Below are 20,116 nucleotides of genomic sequence, written 5' to 3'. Positions count from 1 at the left end.
ATTTGAACGTCTGTAGACATAGTGGGTATGCACTCACTAACTGTAAGTCGCTCTGGATAAGAGTGTCTGCTAAATGACTAAAATGTAAATGTAAATATCACACAATACGGTATATGGCTCTTTATTATTATGTTTACGTACAGGTTTGTGATATCATAGCACATCAGAAAATTATATTATAACTTAGCCAATTACACTCTCCTCGCCTCTCACCTACGTTACAGCATATCAAGTCAACACCTGTCCTGCTATTTGAATGTTAACTAGATACTGTAGCTAGCTGGTCTAGAGCATTGTTATTTACAGGCACTGATCCAGCAGCCAACAAACATAGACAGCACATTGAAAACCTACTGATCATGTTCTTAATTTTAGGTGCTTCACTAGACTGCTGTGAAGCAGACAAGAATAACTAAGTACTTCTGGGTCACGGATTTTTGGAATCCTTCAGAATAAAAGTCCCGTCCTGTATACTTTGTAAATGAATAATTTGGGTGAAAATGATGAAAAATGTACACAATTATCTATATATTTTATACTAGTTATCATACATAGAATAATTAAAAGTATTTCTATGAGATGTTATTTTTTTATTTTGCCTAAATGGTCAACAATGGGGGTTTTTGTGTACTCCTATCATTTATTGCACTTTACACAATTTTCTGTACGCTGTGTCGGGGTTCATTCTACTCAGGAGCACTTCTAGTTCCCAAATTCACAAAGTTTGCATACAGAGGAGCGTAGCTGCTTATTTTGCAGCCCTTAAAGAGCGGCCAATCAGTTTAAATACAATATTTTTTTTATACGGACATACAGTTGAAGTCGGAAGTTTACATACACTTAGGTTGGAGTCATTAAAACTCGTTTTTCAACCACTCCACAAATTTCTTGTTAACGAACTATAATTTTGGCAAGTCGGTTAGGACATCTATTTGCATGACACAAGTAATTTTTCCAACAATTGTTTACAGTCAGATTATTTCACTTATAATTCACTGTATCACAATTCCAGTGGGTCAGAAGTTTAAATACACTAAGTTGACTGTGCCTTTAAACAGCTTGGAAAATTCAAGAAAATGACGTCATGGCTTTAGAAGCTTCTGATAGGCTAATTGACATAATTTGAGTCAATTGGAGGTGTACCTGTGGATGTATTTCAAGGCCTACCTTCAACCTCAGTGCCTCTTTGCTTGACATCATGGGGAAATCAAAAGAAATCAGCCAAGACCTCAGAAAAAACATTGTAGACCTCCACAAGTCTGGTTCATCCTTGGGAGCAATTTCCGAATGGCTGAAGGTACCACGTTCATCTGTACAAACAATAGTTCGCAAGTATAAACACCATGGGACCACGCAGCCATCATACCGCTTAGGAAGGAGACACGTTCTGTCTCCTAGAGAGGAACGTACTTTGGTGCGAAAAGTGCAAATCAATCCCAGAACAACAGCAAAGGACCTTGTGAAGATGCTGGAGGAAACAGGTACAAAAGTATCTATATCCACAGTAAAACGAGTCCTATATCGACATAACCTGAAAGGCCGCTCAGCAAGGAAGAAGCCACTGCTCCAAAACCGCCATAAAAAAGCCAGACTACGGCTTGCAACTGCACATGGGGACAAAGATCGTACTTTTTGGAGAAATGTCCTCTGGTCTGATGAAACAAAAATAGAACTGTTTGGCCATAATGACCATTGTTATGTATGGAGGAAAAAGGGGGTACTTGCAAGCCGAAGAACACCATCCCGACCGTGAAGAACGGGGGTGGCAGCATCATGCTGTGGGGGTGCTTTGCTGCAGGAGGGACTGGTGCACTTCACAAAATAGATGGTATCATGACGAAGGAAAATTATGTGGATATATTGAAGCAACATCTCAAGACATCAGTCAGGAAGTTAAAGCTTGGTCGCAAATGGGTCTTCCAAATGGACAATGACCCCAAGCATACTTCCAAAGTTGTGGCAAAATGGCTTAAGGACAACAAAGTCAAGGTATTGGAGTGGCCATCAGAAAGCCCTGACCTCAACCCTATAGAAAATGTGTGGGCAGAACTGAAAAAGCGTGTGCGAGCAAGGAGGCCTACAAACCTGACTCAGTTACACCATCTCTGTCAGGAGGAATGGGCCAAAATTCACCCAACTTATTGTGGGAAGCTTGTGGAAGGCTACCCGAAACGTTTGACCCAAGTTAAAGAATTTTAAAGACAATGCTACCAAATACTAATTGAGTTTATGTAAACTTCTGATGAAGTGATGAAAGAAATAAAAGCTGAAATAAATCATTCTCTCTACTATTATTCTGACATTTCACATTCTTAAAATAAAGTGGTGATCCTAACTGACCTAAGACAGGGACTTTTTACTAGGATTAAATGTCAGGAATTGTGAAAAACTGAGTTTAAATGTATTTGGCTAAGGTGTATGTAAACTTCTGACTTCAACTGTACATATTGCACCGTACACAATTTTCTGTACTTTGTGTCTCAGTAAAACGGGGATCCATTCTACTCAGTAGCACTTCTAGTTTCCAAATCCACAGTGTTCACACAAAGAGGATCGTCACTGCTCATTCTGCGGCCCTTAAAGAACCCTTAAACTTTCTACTAACTATTTATTGATTGAGTTGATCACTTTCCCCTAATCTATACACTTTTAGAAAAAAGCGTTCCAAAAGGGTTATTTGGCTGTCCCCATAGACCAAATCAGAATGTTTGATTTCTTGGTCTTGGCTCGCTTAATGTTACGTCGGTAGCTAGCTAGCACTCACTCTCGTTGCTGCTAGCACTATCATGAAAGGGGTCATGAGGGAAGCCCTACAATATTATGTTTTTCTAAGTAGTGAGAACAAAGCAGGAAATGTTGAAAAGTAATCTTTAGACATGTTGTACTTTTCTTGAATGTAATTTTGTAATTGACTAAAACAAGCAGACAAGAAAATTGCGTGTGAGTCAATGGGGTAACCTAAGTAACCACAGGTTGTTTTTCCTACAGGCGGGCAGGGCCGTGACCTTCTATCTAATACCGACTAGGATATTTTAATAAATCATTACTTATTGAAGTTCTGGTCTCTCATCATCATTGAATCTCTGCTAACTAGCTGCATGCCAATGATTTGTTTAGCATAGCATTGTTGAATGAAAATAATTATTAGAATGAACGGCTGTGTCAAAACATGAGAAAATAACTAACGGCCAGCCCGCTTGGGTAACAACTTCAGAATGCAACAGTTATGCGGGCCTATCAAGGCAAGGGAAATAACGGCAGTGAGTGGCCATCATTGTGAGCGCTCACTCAATAGTTAGTTATTGGCAGCCCCTAACATGGAGAACAGAAAGCGCTGGAGTGCCATTTTAGCTGGCAATGATGTGAGTGGGACGTCTCATTCTCCGCCAAAGAAGAGGCAAGCACGGACTGTCACCAACCAGCGCCAGGACCATGCATGGATAGTTCTTCCACTTGTGCGCCATCAACGGAAACTTCACCATTAACATTACCAACTAGCTTGGTTAGCTCAGACTCACCAACCATAGCTACCTCGACTAACCTGCACATTGACTTGGTACCGGTACCCCATATATATAGCCTCATTATTGTTATTTTATTGTGTTACTTAAAAAAAAAAATGAAATACTTTAGTTTATTTCGTAAATTTTTTCTTAACTCTATTTTCTTAAAACTGCATTGTTGGTTAAGGGCTTGTAAGTAAGCATTTCATGGTAAGGTCTACACCTGTTGTATTCGGCGCATGTGACAAATACAATTTGATTAGTTGTTGCCTATGTACTGTAGGCTTTTTGGATATTTATTAAATCATTATTTATTGAAATTATTGTCTCGCATCATCATTGAATCTCTGCTAGCTAGCTACATGCCAATGATTTGTTTAGCATAGCAACATCGAATGAATAGAATGATTAGAATTGGGTCAAAACATGAGAATAAGAACTAACGACCAGCCTGCTTGGGTAACAACTTCCGAATGCAAAAACGAATTTACACGTTAAAATAATGTTTTTAATAAAAACATTTCATTCATATTTTTATAAATATGTTGGCAACCGTTTTATAAAAGCAATGTCCCTCTAACCCAGGGATTATCTTCTGATAACTCCCTGTTAAGGTTCCTAAGGTCTGTTTCCGGCCCTCGGTAAGAACAGCAGAGTTATCACACTTTATACCACAGCATTGTTGAATATTCGTTTATGATTGGTTAGAAGTGCATTCTAGAATGGACATTAAAACCAGATAATGGGATAGCTAGAAAAGATATCGGGACACCTTGCAATATCTGCCTACACATGCAGACCATACTTACTACAAAGTAACAGAAATCAAAACCAACAACCACACAAACTGAAATTGGATACATTGTAAATGCAGGTCCAACAGAAAAAAACGTAGCAAGCTGTTTTGTTTTGTTTTTGCAGAGGCATATTTTTTTGGAGCATCTGATGACCTAACGTGGTAAGTGATTAACATGAATTTCTCTGGTCCCCATGTTGCAATCATGACGCAAGTGTCACTATGTTGTCAAATCCTCCAACGTTTCTAGTTTGACCAGCTGTTTTCAGCAACTGGTATTTTTGTGTTAGTGTTTTGATATGTAATGTGATCTCCTCGTAATGAACAGTGTGGAGTGTCCTGATGAGAAAGCAAACTTTCTAACTATGCCAGGCAAAATCGGGCACCATCAGCTCCTTGTTATTTATCCAAATGAATGTCAATAGAAAACAACTTAAACAAACGCAAATGCAGCTACCTTGCTGTTATTCTGGCTGCAGAGGTTGTGACTGTGTTAGCCATAGCTAGTTGGCTAGCTAACAAGCAAGGGACAAGAATGATGCCAGCGAGCATGGCAGTGAAACATATAGAAGAGAACGACTGGGTCGCGTCTCTAGCAACCAAAAGATGAGAAAGTATGAATTCTCTTATAAAAATGAATGTGTAATGTGTGCTTTAGTATTGTTTTCTTTGGCAACTGTGGTGTAAGAGGGAAAAACGCCTCTGTTCTGTACATTACCTTGGAAAAATGAACTCCGAATGGCTGCGTCGTCCATTAGGCATTCTAGAGCGTGGGCATTCTAGACCGTGCATTATTTCCCTATTACACGGTATATTTGAACAGTAGAATTCAATGGCTATAGTTCATTCTTACATGTTCTATGTTCTTACAGCAATACGCCATCCCATCTGGTTTTGGCTCAGTGGGACTATCATTTGTTTTTCAACAGGACAATGACCCAACACACCTCCAGGCTGTGTAAGGGCTATTTTACCAAGAAGGAGAGTGATTGAGTGCTGCATCAGATGACCTGACCTCCACAATCTCTCGACCTCAACCCAATTGAGATGGTTTGGGATGAGTCGGATGGAAGAGTGAAGGAAAAGCATCCAACAAATGCTCAACATATGTGGGAACTCCTTCAAGACCGTTGGAAAAGCATTCCAGGTGAAGCTGGTTGAGAGAATGCCAAGAGTGTGCAAAGCTGTCATAAAGGCAAAGGGTGGCTATTTAAGGAATTTCAAATATAAAATATATGTTGATTTGTTTAACACTTTTTTGGTTACTACATGATTCCATATGTGTTATTTCATAGTTTTGATGTCTTCACTATTATTCTACAATGTAGAAAATAGTAAAAATAAAGAAAAACTCTTGAATGTGTAGGTGTGTCTAAACTTTTGACTGGTACTGTATATACATATAATTGTATAATAATAATAATAAGTCATAATAATAATTAATAATAAATAATAATAAGCAACTTCCTCTCGGGCTTAACAACATCCCTGGCAATATATCCAACAAACACTGGCTTCTCTGGCATTATCACTTAAATAACATGGTATATTTGAACAGTAGAATTAAATGGCTATAGTTCATTCTTACATGTTCTACGTTTGAGCTGCTTTTGAAAGGAGAAGTCGAATTGAAAACATTATTGGCATTGTTGAATTCCATTTTCATAATAGCAAGTTAGGACTGATGGTTTGGTTAGCTAAACTAGAAAGTCTGTTTGTTTGGTTACCAAGGCAACTTCTGTCACTATCTAGTAAACTTGCTAGCTACTTCAGTGGATGTTGAACCCACTTCTAGTGGCAAATGAACACATATCTAGCAGCAAATGTGTTCAATTATAGCCATGGTATAAAAATGATAATCAAATCCTGGCTCTGTGTTCTCTGGAAAATAATGCAAGTCTGTGGAAGGTCAGTTCCACTCACATTTTAGAGCATGCATTATTTCCCTTTACAAACTGGGTGGTTTGAGCCCTGAAAGCTGATTGGCTGAAAACGGTGGTATATCAGACCACATGTATGACAAAAAAATATTTTTTACTGTTCAAATTATGTTGGTAACCAGTTTATAATAGCAATAAGGCACCTCGGGGGTTTGTGGTATATGGACAATATACCATACTAAGGGCTGTGTATAGGCACTCGTGGAACACACCTTCCCACCTCGTTAATTATTTTCCATAGAACGCATAGCCCCTCCCTTAGCTACACCTACAGAACGTACAGTTTATCCCTTACATAATCTCCGGTTTCTCATGCCTTAGGCTATTGCTTAAGTAGGCCTAATAACATTTAAAACAGTTCATTATGATAACAGCTGATGTGGATAGTTTTCTAACTATAGTAGTTTATTAGCATCCTAGGATTAGGCTACTTTCATGGATGTGATGATGACTGTAGGCATGATGAGGATGATGGAGTTCGAGGATGACTCAATTTGTTATGTTACAAAGTAGGCTATTATTAGAATACATGTATTTACTATGGGTGCATAATTTAGGAAAATCTCACTTTTGGAACAAGGCTATGTGACTGCAGACGACAAGTGGTGTCATGGAAAGCTCAGCCATGCCTATTTCATGTAATGTAATGTGGTAATTGAACAGTCTCTTCTTCTTTAATTGGGCTACAGATGCTGATGCTGCACGTATCCTACACACATCGTTGGAGGCTGTGCAGTGCGCATCAATACTTTTTTAAAATTCTGTTAGCTATGCTTTTTCCTGCTTGTAGAAAGCGAATGACATCACTTTCTCTGTGCAATGAAGCCTACAGTAGGTTGTTTTGCCATTCATTTTAGATATCGGATGAGTGATCAGACTTTCTGTCAGTGATAAGGCTATTTATTGCGCGCACATATGTGACAGCGTATCACTTTCAACCTGCGGTGTTTCACATTACGGTTTCTGTTTTTTCTCCACTCTTGACTGTATTACCAAAGCCTCTGCGGTCGAATCGTCCCCGCCCTCCGGGTTCAAGCGATGGGAGCTCCTAAAGCGGGATCCCCATTTGCCTTGGCTCCAGCCCAGATGATCTGAAGTTCTGTTGGGGACCAGAAAAGAGAGGGGGCTTGGCTACGGGAAACTTGGACTTGATGCTATCATGTCCAGACAGCAGCATGTTCTCTCCAGATTTGGAAACTGATACCACTGCGGAAGACACAGCGCCCAACACCCCCAATGATGGAGACGAGGCACCCGCCAGCATTGACGTACTGGAGGAGGTGAGAGTTAATGCAACATTTTCATTCAAATGCAATGAAGGCTAAGCGGTTAAATGCAATTTACATGATAGGAATGACAGCATCATCCTGAAAAAGCGCATAATGGTGTTGCCTTTTTTATGAATTTAAAATAACATGATAGCCTTCTACACTGTATATATTTAGTGGAAAGGCAACTAATTCATTGGTGCAAAAAGTGCAGCTCGCAGTCTCATAGTAAAAGGCACACAATCAATATATATGGGCCTATACATGTAGCCCATATCATATTATATTGATTGTTGCTATTCATGTCATGTCTATTTCAGTCCTCTGCTCAGATGGAATAAATTCTATACTGAGTGCAATTGGTATACCACAACATCCTTTATCTGTTCTCTGGAGTCTAATAATCACTATTAATTCACCAGCAAAATACTATTTCATTTAATAGTTTATCAGATTTTATGGAAGTGCAATAGCCAAGAGCAGCATGGGGCCTTTCCCTATCATCATCTCTACATGAATGTAATTCTGCATTCAAAAGTACTGTATTATGTAGAAGACAGTAAACAACTTCATTTTCCCAAGAAAACAAGTCATAGAAGACAGAGCCTAGTAATGACATATGTATGCAAGGCTCAATAGAGTAATTCAGAGAATCTGGATTTTGTACCCTTTAATGATGTGTACTCGGAATGCTAGAGTTTTACCTCCAGTCTGTCAGGCTGTAGTAACACTTATTCCATCTGGGGAATTGGTTGTGTGCAGCTTACCGTGAAATATAGCTTCTAGGAGAGACCATTTCATTACGACGAGTTGTTCTTACCTCAAACCGACAGTATGTCCGTGTCCCAGAGGTCTTGACCTATGATGCTGTGTTGCCCTGTACCAGGATGCTCCAAAAAAGTAAATGCTATTTTTGACGTTTTACTTGTGTTGTCGATGCCTGATTGCATGTCCCGTCTGAGTCACCCCTTTCTGTCTGGTCTGGTTAGTTTGGTTCATAACCTTCATGTGAAACACTTTACCAGTAATACATTGAACCTGACAATTTGTGGTGTTTCAGGGATATACGTTATTTCAGTGGTTCCCAACCTTTTTCGGTTACTGTACCACAAACTGAATTTTGCTCTGCCCGGAGTACCCCTGAAGTACCCCCTCTTGTGCATTTTACCAGTAGGCCTATGGTCTCATGAGTCTTCTCAAGTACCCCCTGTGGATAGGCCAAGTACCCCTAGGGGTCCTAGTACCCCTGGTTGGGAACCACTGTGTTATTGGAACCAAGTTGACTGATGATTGACTCATGAGTCATTGCTGACTGAGCTCGCCTTTGAGCATATATCAGTTAATGAGACGTTTCTTGCATGAAGCAACACTAATTCTAAGAGCTGAAAAGACCACAATGACACTTCCACTATGTTGTCAGTGGATCTTCATGGGTGAATGGCTATAGACACCTGAAGGACCTTAATTAGCTGAATACAACAAGACAAAGTATAACTAAATTAACCCTGCCTATTTGTAATGTTTTCTGGCCAGTTGCCTTAGGTCTGACTTATCTCAGCTCTGTGAGAATGCCTCTGCTGAGGAGGAGAAATTTCGTTGGCAGCCAGAATTGCAAATGTGAGCACTTTCGAAGATGTCAGGACAGACAGGTTGCTGCACTGAACTCTTCACTTGACACTCAGCAGATATAGGGCACACAGAATGTGTAATCCGACGACCTGTGTGTTTGATTTTGTTGTGGTCAAGTTTAGTATAGAAAATCAATGTTCATTTTAGCAGCCGTCTGAGGTCATAGATTGTTTAACAAGTCACTGGGGGATTGAGGATACACATGCCCTGTTGGACATGGTGCATGCTTACTGTAACCCATGCAAAGATGCTTGAAATGTTAGCAGAATGTTAGAGTTGTACATTGACCTAACGTGATTAGCAGTTGTTCCCATTGCAACATAGCCATTGCAGCATAGCCTTATTAAATTACATTCACGCGAGCTACATGGTATAGCTCCAACCTCATTTACTCTATTCTGAATTTGGAAAAGCTCAGCACATTACAGCCATGTCATGGTAATTTGCATTTTGCCCACAGCAATATTGGATCAGTGTCATTTCTTAGGCTCATTGGCGTGTGTACTCACTTCTCATCATGTTTTACCATTCTCTTTCATATGGTACAGTAGCTATTATTGATGTGACACTGTTGCTTTCTGCCCTGTTAAAAACCTTTCAACCTGTATAGGTAAATATCAAATAGCCTACATTGTGATCCAGCGCTCCTTAAACACAGCCATATCATCGAACTGATTCATCAGACATGGCGTCACAGGAAAGAAGAAACATAAAGAAGCTGGTGTACATTTATTAGAGATTCCCTAGTGAATCCTTTAAGTGCTTCAAACAGTGTTCTCCTTTGAAATCACTCTGCTGAAACCTATTTAAATGCTTTTGTCATACACATCTATCTTTTCAAAGTTAGAGTATTGTATGTAAGCTTTTTTCTCACACTGTCTCTCTTTTTCCTCTTCGCTCTCGCTCTCTTTCTGCAGCAGCGGCCTGCGAGGCAGTCCCTGAGTGCCTGTATGTGTCGAGAGTCCCACTGGCGCTGCCTTCTGCTCTCCCTGCTGATGTACAGCTGCCTGGGCGCTGTGGCTTGGTGCCAGCTCACCCGAGTCACCAAGCTCAGCTTCGACTCATCTGTCACATCCCTGACCTCCATTTCCTCACTCGAGGGGGTTGGCATGGGAGGACGCTCTATGATTTACCATGACAGCCCCTGCTCTGACGGCTATGTGTACATCCCTCTGGCCTTCCTGTTCATGCTCTATGTCATCTACCTGGTAGAGTGCTGGCACTGCCAGGCTCGTAGTGAGCTACAGTGTAAGGCTGATGTGGATAGCGTGTATGAGCAGGTATTGAGGATGCGACAGGCCCGTCCGTGTGTTTGGTGGAAGGCCATAAGTTATCATTTTGTTCGGAGGACCAGACAGGTGACCCGCTACCGGAACGGCGAAGCCTACACCACCACCCAGGTCTACCATGAGCGGGTCAACACACACGTGGGTGAGGGAGAGTTTGAATACAGTCGCTGTGGTATGCAGGACGTCTCACGGGATCTACGTGGACTGGAGAGCCACCCGGCAACGAGACTTCGTTTCACCAAGTGCTTCAGTTTCACTGGGGCTGGACCAGAAAATAATTACCTCAACCAACGTGCCAGGTTCTTCTCAGAGATTGAGGGTTTGGATGACTACATGGAGGCTCGAGAAGGGATGCAACTGAAAAACGTGGACTTTAAAGAGCATCTGATAGCCTACGTGGACCCTGACCGGTTGCCCTGGTATACTTCTCAGGTGGCTTTCTGGTTCGCTGCTCTGCTCATGCTGTCCTGGCCCCTGAGGGTGTTTATAGAGTACCGTACAGCTTTTCTGCACTACCATGTTGAGAAGCTCTTTGGGCTGGAGTACAGCCACAGCAGCCCCTCTCCAATAGAGGAGGTTCCCATCAGGAGTGGTCTCCCTCGGGTAGATACCGTGGACAGCACTGAGCTGGAGTGGCACATCCGCTCCAACCGCCAGTTGATCCCCAGCTACTCAGAGGCCATGCTGATGAACCTGGCGTCTTCAGACTCTGGTACAGCTGATGAAATCAGGTCCTCTAACTGCTTCCTGCTGGACAGCCACCCAGCCCAGAGCTATGGCACGCTGGTGCAGGACTGTGAGCACTGCTGCCAGCTGCAGGGTGAGGTTGGACAGAGGCGGGCCACCACCAGCTCCAGCTGTTCCTCCATCTTCTCCCGTCATGCCTTTCACTCCCGCCTATCCCTGGACACCTCACGCTTCTCACTGTGCCGCATGTACGGCTCTCTGCGCACCGTGGGCCTGTGGAGGAGCCGCAGCAGCACACTGACTGACCGCTGCTGTGTGGACGAGCAGTGCTGCAATTCCTATTCCAGCCAGCTGGCTCTCAACGAGAGCCCACCCACCTACCGGGACGCACACTTCTTCCCCGTCCTCATTGTGCACCGGCCCGAGGGCTGCGGTAGTGGTGACTCCACCACAGAGGTGCGTCGGTACTATGTCCACCGGGGGTCCTGCTGCCTGGAGACCTCACTCTGAGGGACCAAGAGACATTTGACTGATTCGGTAACAATATATTCCAAATAAGAGGTTGTGAGAGTCCAAGAGCATACAAAGACACTGTTCTTTTGACAGCACTGAAAGTGTGTTACTCACTATAGGTGAATGGTTCAACATGTTTTATAAATTCTATTGTTATTAGAAAGTATTGACTGTATTTCAAAGGTTCTTGTAAAACTGATGTCTAAGTCGCTGACAGAGTTTTTGACTTTCTTCCAATCACAAAGATAATTTTCCGTTAGGACCTCTGGATGTTGCATTGCTTTTATTGATACTTGAATTCTGACACTTCAATCACCATTAATTTAATGATGTTTTGTCTCCCTGTGCCTAGTCAATAGATTTAAAAAATGTTAGTCTGCTGTGAATATTCCAGATATTACATGTACCTTTTCAAATGTTAAAAAACAACAACACTATTGAAGTCACACACATATCTATTTATGTGAGAGTTTGAATAATATGAATTATTAATTATAATCTATTATTATTAATATTAATAATATTAATAATTTGTTACAACAAATGCAAGCTAGGTTCAAAAGCTAACATAAGCATCCATGCCTATAGTCTCAAGGGAGCATGTTGAGATACTTACTCCAATTCTCAAAGTTAGTTTAAAAGGTGAATTGTAATCTATTTGTGAGTCCAAAGCAGTTCAATTATTGATACAGATTATTTTAATAGAAATCATGATGAGATAATATTGCTTTATAAATTAGAATTATATTGCAAAATAACTTGATTGGATTAAATCTGGAGTTTGAACAAAGTGATTGACAACATTTTAAAAGCATACAGAGAGCAATAAAGAAATTGTGCCGTTTTAAATGGCAGTGACTGTTAATAAAAAGGCATCTAAGAAAATCATGTATTTTGTGTAAGCATAAAATATCTGTTGGTTGTTGTTACATTGCTGCTACATTCACAAAGACATGAACAAAGCTATCCCTGGCAAACTCTCAGCTGCTTTGTTGCCATGACAACTAATGGTCAACAGCTGTTAGCAGCATTGGAGGTGGTGATTCTTCCTGGATTATGTCTAGGTTGAAGATAACATTATAGATATAATATATATATAGATATAATATATATATATTTTAGACCTAGTATTCTGTCTACTACAACAGGTATACGGAGAGACAACAAAATATGCAGGTAAGTGTTTAGGCTTTTTATGGTTTCAAATGTTATGGTTTGAAAAATGTATCTTATACTTATAATTTAAGTGGGCTGATTAGCAGGCTCAAGATATAGTATTTTAGCGACTTACAGTATCATTCCTTTTAAAGAGATTTTATGCATCCTTTTATGGTATTTTATGCACTTCTCAGCAACATATGAACCTAGCAATGTGAGGCTCTTTGAATTGCACCCAATTTATTTATGTTAAATTTTTTAATGAATGTTTGTTCCCCAAGAGGATACATTAAGCAACATGGATTTGGTAAAACGCACCAAATCAAAGGTGGGCCGCCTACAAAATCTGAAAGGCCAGCAGCTCTACAGACAACTCCTCAACAATGCCACCTGCGGTCTCACCTTCTCCAAAGATGTTATATGGGAGATGGGGTCAGACAGTATACCTTACAGTCAAGCTGACTTCCACTGGCTTTTCAATGCCTCTGGACCTCTGGCACCAAGTCCCAAGCTGAAGAGCACAGGGATAAAATCGTTGAAAGGTATCCCCCTTCATCCTTCACCTCAGGATCCTGCCAAGAACAGAGGCTTCAGAGACCCTCCCTCTATGCTCCCTGAATTACAAATATCCCAACTTGCTCCATTAACTGCCAAAGACTCCTTTACACTGCCTAGTCACCAGGGGGGGCTCTTAGATTCCTTTAAAAGGACAGGACTACGAGGAGTTTCTAATGTTTACAACTGTCTAGAGGAAGCATCTACAGGAGGCAGGGAGGACCGTTTAAAGAGCTGCCACTGGGATGAGTTTGTGCTAAAGAAGCTGTCCAAGACCACAGCCCAGTGGATAGTGAGTCAACAGATTCCAAACCAGTGCCAGAATAAGACTCGGCTGCAGTCACTGCTGAGGAGTCAGTATGGTTCGGCCAGCGCCACAGATCTAGTCAATGAGGAGCCCATGTGTGAGGAGGATTTCTGCAGCTACCAAGATCTCCACAAGCAGACTGAGAAGCAGCGGGCTCTTCAGAGCAGCAAGGCTGAGACACCTCTTCCTGTATACTACAGGCAAGGAGACAAAACCTACTGTAATATTTCATGTTGAATTATTGAGTCCCCAGTCAGTTTTACGCCTCAAACAAATAGTGTCCAATGCACTAAAGTTGATGTTTTATGTGAGTTTCTATAATGTGTAGATCATCAGAATTTGTATTCACGGTTTCATATCACTGATCTCTATTTTCACTTGACATCCCTGCCGCAGGGTGCAGGGCTACTCTCTTCCCCCTGCATGTTCTGATGAGCCTGGGGGTATGAACCAGACTGCCAACACTGTAGCAGTCAAGCACATTGAAACACCTCAACCTCCTCGTCTTCAGGATAGCCTCAACCCCCGTGCTGGAAGCCATGTCTTGCACACAGAGAACAACTTTGAACAGGAAATATTTTCTGGTACACCCTCTCTCTCAATTCACATTCAACTGAAAAAAGTATTTTCTACATTGGTTATTGATCTACATCATATTGCCTTGACTTTGCATGTTGCAGGAATAGCCAAACAGGTACATCAGCGTGATCCACGGAACCACGATCGCATCATCATGGACAACAATTCAGAGTACCAAAAGAACCTTCAAGACTTTTTCCCCTGTGGTCCAGATAAGTGGACAAAGGCTTCAGCAGCAACCATGCACAATGAGACACAAGGTTGGGACTTTAACCAAAGAAATACAACCTCTGATAAAGGCAAGGTTTTACTAATTCAAATTCCATTGGGTAGGAATGCGACGGGTGGAGAAAGGTGCTCGGCGGTGGGTGGACCTGCCTACCACTGCTGACTATGCCACAGAGGTGGGTCTGAGACCTCCTGACTACAGCGGGCAAGACACAGAGGTGCCCAGACAGCAACCCCTCTACAACCCTATGCCTGAGCTCTCCTCCTTACGCTACGCAGTGGAGGGATGGAGGAGCGCCTGGAAGATCAGGTGGTCTCCTTGTCATTAAATATTGATGTTCTCTAAGCATTTGTCAATATCACTGTGCTGTTAAGCCTAATTTATTTCACATCGTTACACTACAGCATGCCCAGACATACTCCAAAGTTACTGTATATTGTCACAGAAGACAAGCACTTCAGTTTGCTCTTTAATCTGAGGAGGCTGTTCCTTCCTGTTCTAGAGATCACCTGGCAGAGTGTGACTATTGAAGGGCTGAAGAGGGCCCTTAAAGACCTGCACTACTACGTTCGCCTGTCAGCCATAGCCACTTGTGCATCAGGGGCAGTGAACAGACCGAGGGAAGAGCAACATCCCACAGATACAGGTGAGATGTAATAGATTGCGTCATATCTAAACTAATCTTTTTCAATTTGTTTAGGTACTTGTGTGTGAGTATGTACATATATAGTGGACATGGACAAAACATACTTTAGCACTTGTTTTTGTGAAACCCACCCCAGGTCAGTATGGCCGTGTGTGGGACATCCAGCCAGTTCCTCAGGAGCTCCAGCCACTTCTTCTCCTGGCTCTCGACGACCCTGTGAAGAGAGTTCAGATGGCAGCAGCAGTGTGCCAGTATGCCATGGGCACGCCAGACTCCCGAGCCCGAATAATCCTCCGCAATGCACTACATCAAGGTTAGGTCATACTGAATTTATTTTGGAGTACATTGTAATAACACATACCTTAAAAGATAGTTGCACCTCATGTCTTTCCTTACCACCAAGGCCCAGATTGTCTGTGTGAATACTCACATCTGAAAGGAATATAAACTGTAAATGGAACACCAATACTTTAAGTAAATAACTTAGGTATGGGTTTATTATTCAGGATGAATTGCGTTTCACTGACATCAAATGAATGGTGTAGTGTTTCGTGTCAGACTCTGCAGGTGTAGGTGCAGACAGCTGGGTGGCAGCACAGTGCCTGGCCATGGAAGGGGAGCACAGTCGGACAGTCATTCAGAGACTTCTCTCCCAGCACTTCGTCAGTGAGGTTCAAACAGATAATGAACAGTCAGCCGCTCTACTTGCCAGCATCAGTAGCAAGACAGTACGTAACTCCAATTTGTTCCCCTTAAATTGCTTAAACTAAATGATATACCCATTATATACCCAGTCATTGGGGCAAGCACTATTAGCCTATGCTCTTCTGTTTAATAACAAATCCATGATAAATGAAATGTCATTTTTCTGGTCTTAACATTTTTCTTTAGACTCTAGTTCACTCTCTGCTGGCTGAGGAGTTGAATTGTGCCAACTGGAGGACCAGACTCATGGCTTGCAACACTATCTCCCAATTGAAAGGCCCAATTAATAAGGTGTCTCCTGCAATCTCATACATTTTATAGATTTCTTGAGGCCCTAATTCTGTGATTTTATTTGGTGTCTCAAATCAAACCTAAATTATGATACTGATATGTGATTATGTACTCATTAGAAATTATTTTTTGTAGGACCTTGCAAACAAGTTGATCTACCTGATGTGGAATGACTGGAGTGGTAAAGTGAAACAGACTGCAGCCCAGGCCCTGGGGAAACTAGGAATGGGACGAGATGTGCACAACGAGCTGAGGTACCAGATTGGCATTTGGTGATCACTAATGAGCTGATCAGAGGGCATCTCACTCTTTTCCTAAAACCTCACCCATTGGCTGTTTCAGAATGAAGCTAGAGGAAGGTCCCGCCTCCTGGAAGGTGGAGGCTCTCATCCTCATAGCTCAGCTACAGATCATGACCGCCAAGCTGCTGCCACCCTTCCTGAAATGTTTCAATGACAACTTAGTGGCTGTGAGGAAACAGGCCTGTCTGACTGCTGCAGCTCTCATTATGATGGACAGCATGGTGAGAAAGGGTTGAGGAGAGGCAGCAGTTTGCAGACGTTTGTCTCGACTTCGTCTCGTGCCTAATACTCATGCCAATATATCCTATAAACCACGCCTTCTTTGGCAATATCACTTCATTATAGATAGATGATGGACTTCAGGTGAAAAAATGCCTCGTCTTTACTTTTTGGTTTTAGGTCTTGAATCAGCTGATTCAGCTAACGCAGAATGACCCAGCATGGGAGGTTAAAGTTGTTGCAATCAGTGGTAAGCAGCATGGTGATGACCACTGGCCAACAGAGTAGATTTTGTAATGACAGTGTGAAACTGCAACTGCACTACATATGCAACTTTCTGTGATAGTGTATCTAAATATACAGTATAAGTCTAGTGTCAGAAAGCAGATGTGTGAACGTGTTGAGGCACTGCAATTGTTTGTTAGCTTTAGGGAAGATAGGTTGCCTCACGCCCACCCTCCAGGACCTCCTCCTCTGGGCATTACATCATGAGGAGGAACCCCAGGTACGCATCGCTGCCTGTGAGGCCCTAAAGATCCTTAAAGTGAAGGGACCAGAGCTGCAGCATCTCCTACAGGAGCGGTTTGTACTGGAACCCCACCCCCAGGTCCATAGGTGAGTCAGAGTTCAGTTCAAAATCCATCCCACTGGGCACAGACGTCAATTCAATGTCTATTCCACTTTGGTTCCACGTCATTTCATTGAAATGATGTGGAAACAACGTTTATTTAATTAGGGTGTGCCCAGTGGGATATAATGTCATGCCATATCTGTGTTAGCTTTACCGGTATGAGTGTTTATCCATGTAGCTATGTCCATAACATTATAAACAATAAATCAATGTTTTTTCTTTGTCTACAAGGCATATACAGGGGCTCCTCAAAAAATATGGCTACAGTATTGAAGGAGACAAGGGCATGGTCCACAAGATCAAAGATCAGGTAAATTAGTTTCAAGGTTAGCCATGGAAAGGCACTCATGTTTTTGTTGCAAACTGAGGGCCATCAGTTCCGTCCACCTGGTTTGCAGGTTCAGAGGCTATGCACCAAGCGCATCATCACAGACAAAGTGCTGTTGATGGAGAAGCTGGAGGACATGTACCAGCAGCAGAGGAAGTATCTGGTAAATGAGAGCCAGCCGGACACTACGCCAATATCACGGCTGCTGCAGGAACGCTACAACAGTGAGTGACGGACTACTACGGTGTGTTCAGCTGAGTTAAAGATATAATTTAATTATTGATGTTCAGTGAATTAGAGCCATCTTATTTCCCGAAGTTACAGTATATGCAGTTTGCTGACTGCGATGAATATCGTTTTTGAAGAAGGTAACATGAAACTATTGTGGGCATTGTCTTTTTCTAGGGATGAAACATTGCCCTTCCACAGTAAGGCCGACTCACTCCTCAGATTCCTCTGTGACTCAGGTATTCCCTGTCCTCTCGGAGTTCCTAGTCTTGTTGCAGAACTAGAGAACAAACCAGTTTCAAATGTACACTTTATTTTATGCTAAATTGATTTACTATATAAAATGAATAGCTACTATTAATACAAGCAATTACTTACAAAACAAATATGTATTTTACAAATATGACATGAATACAATCATAACCAGGATAAAAACAAACACAGTTAAAGCAGATGTTGTAAATTAACAGAACTCCCCCTTTCTCTGTAGTCCTCCTCTAAATGCAAGCTTGAATCAAGCCCTGTCAACAAATCCTCTTCATCTGCTTATCAAGATCATCAAAACTCTGCATCATGTGACAGTGGAGAAACCTCAGCACTCCAAGAAAATGAAGATAAAATTTCATAGAACCATGGCCGCATAAAATAAATACAGTATTTGTTGACTAAGAAATGCATATTTGCTTTAGTGGTACTAGGGGATTTTTGTAGTTGTAAGGGATTGTGAAGGGGTTGATTTACTGTCAGGTAGTGGTGTTATTGATGGAGCTGTGCTGCTGGCTCCTCCACTGCTGAACCTGTTTGCAGTTGTTCCACCTCTGTCACCTGGGCCAGGAGCTGAGCTACACCATTGTTTCAAGCAGACCACCATAGTCCCCGTGCCCAAGAACTCTAAGATAACCTGCCTAAATGACTACCGACCCGTGGCACTGACGTCTGTAGCCATGAAGTGCTTTGAAAGACTGGTCATGGCTCACATCAACAGCATAATCCCAGAAACCCTAGACCCACTCCAATTTGCATACCGCCCCAACAGATCCACAGATGATGCAATCTCTATCGCACTCCACACTGCCCTTTCCCACCTGGACAAGAGGAACACCTACGTGAGAATGCTATTCATTGACTACAGCTCAGCATTCAACACCATAGTGCCCTCAAAGCTCATCACTAAGCTAAGGATCCTGGGACTAAACACCTCCCTCTGCAACTGGATCCTGGACTTCCTGACGGGCCGCCCCCAGGTCGTAAGGGTAGGTAACAACACATCTGCCACACTGATCCTCAACACGGGGGCCCCTCAGGGGTGCGTGCTCAGTCCCCTCCTGTACTCTCTGTTCACCCATGACTGCATGGCCAGGCACGACTCCAACACCATCATTAAGTTTGCCGACGACACAACAGTGGTAGGCCTGATCACCGACAACGATGAGACAGCCTATAGGGAGGAGGTCAGAGATCTGGCCGTGTGGTGCCAGGACAACAACCTCTCCCTCAACGTGACCAAGACAAAGGAGATGATTGTGGACTACAGGAAAAAAAAGAGGACTGAGCACGCCCCCATTCTCATCGACGGGGCTGTAGTGGAACAGGTTGAGAGCTTCAAGTTCCTTGGTGTCCACATCACCAACGAACTATCATGGTCCAAACACACCAAGACAGTTGTGAAGAGGGCACGACAAAGCCTATTCCCCCTCAGGAGACTAAAAAGATTTGGCATGGGTCCTCAGATCCTCAAAAAATTCTACAGCTGCACCATCGAGAGCATCCTGACTGGTTGCATCACCGCCTGGTATGGCAACTGCTTGGCCTCTGACCGCAAGGCACTACAGAGGGTAGTGCGTACGGCCCAGTACATCACAGGGGCAAAGCTCCCTGCCATCCAGGACCTCTATACCAGGCGGTGTCAGAGGAAGGCCCTCAAAATTGTCAAAGACTCCAGTCACCCTAGTCATAGACTGTTCTCTCTGCTACCGCACGGCAAGCGGTACCGGAGTGCCAAGTCTAGGTCCAAAAGACTTCTCAACAGCTTCTACCCCCAAGCCATAAGACTCCTGAACAGCTAATCATGGCTACCCGGACTATTTGCACTGCCCCCCCATCCCATACTTTTTACGCTGCTGCTACTCTGTTAAGTATTTATGCATAGTCACTTTAACTCTACCCACATGTACATATTACCTCAACTAGCCGGTGCCCCCGCACATTGACTATGCAACGGTACCCCCCTGTATATATAGCCTCCCTACTGTCACTTTATTCTATTGTATATATAGCCTCCCTACTGTCACTTTATTTTTACTTCTGCTCTTT

At 42.6% G+C, this 20,116-nt stretch overlaps 2 protein-coding genes across 2 annotated transcripts; both read left to right on the top strand.

Annotated features, from left to right (window-relative positions):
• Positions 1–7,414: 7,414 nt before the first annotated feature.
• LOC311145738 (transmembrane protein 151B-like) lies at positions 7,415–11,622 on the top strand (the record flags this gene model as incomplete). Its single annotated transcript, XM_084182025.1, has 2 exons — positions 7,415–7,519; positions 10,054–11,622. 2 exons carry the CDS (start codon positions 7,415–7,417, stop codon positions 11,620–11,622), a joined length of 1,674 nt encoding a protein of 557 aa, XP_084038151.1.
• A 2,468-nt stretch (positions 11,623–14,090) lies between these two features.
• On the top strand, positions 14,091–18,556 carry heatr4 (HEAT repeat containing 4; the record flags this gene model as incomplete). The annotated part of the gene is given in 16 exon segments (XM_084181956.1): positions 14,091–14,229; positions 14,326–14,516; positions 14,518–14,535; positions 14,539–14,772; positions 14,958–15,099; positions 15,236–15,412; positions 15,658–15,827; positions 15,991–16,095; positions 16,231–16,349; positions 16,438–16,618; positions 16,797–16,866; positions 17,042–17,231; positions 17,479–17,557; positions 17,646–17,799; positions 17,981–18,042; positions 18,294–18,556. Coding segments are annotated over 16 exon segments (2,169 nt in total). The 3' UTR covers positions 18,432–18,556.
• Positions 18,557–20,116: the final 1,560 nt, after the last annotated feature.

This window comes from Coregonus lavaretus (assembly GCF_964263955.1).
Source record: "Coregonus lavaretus genome assembly, chromosome: 18".
Classification (NCBI taxonomy): domain Eukaryota; kingdom Metazoa; phylum Chordata; class Actinopteri; order Salmoniformes; family Salmonidae; genus Coregonus; species Coregonus lavaretus.
The sequence above is the reverse complement of the archived record's forward strand: the minus strand, read 5'-3'. Positions and strand labels throughout refer to the sequence as shown.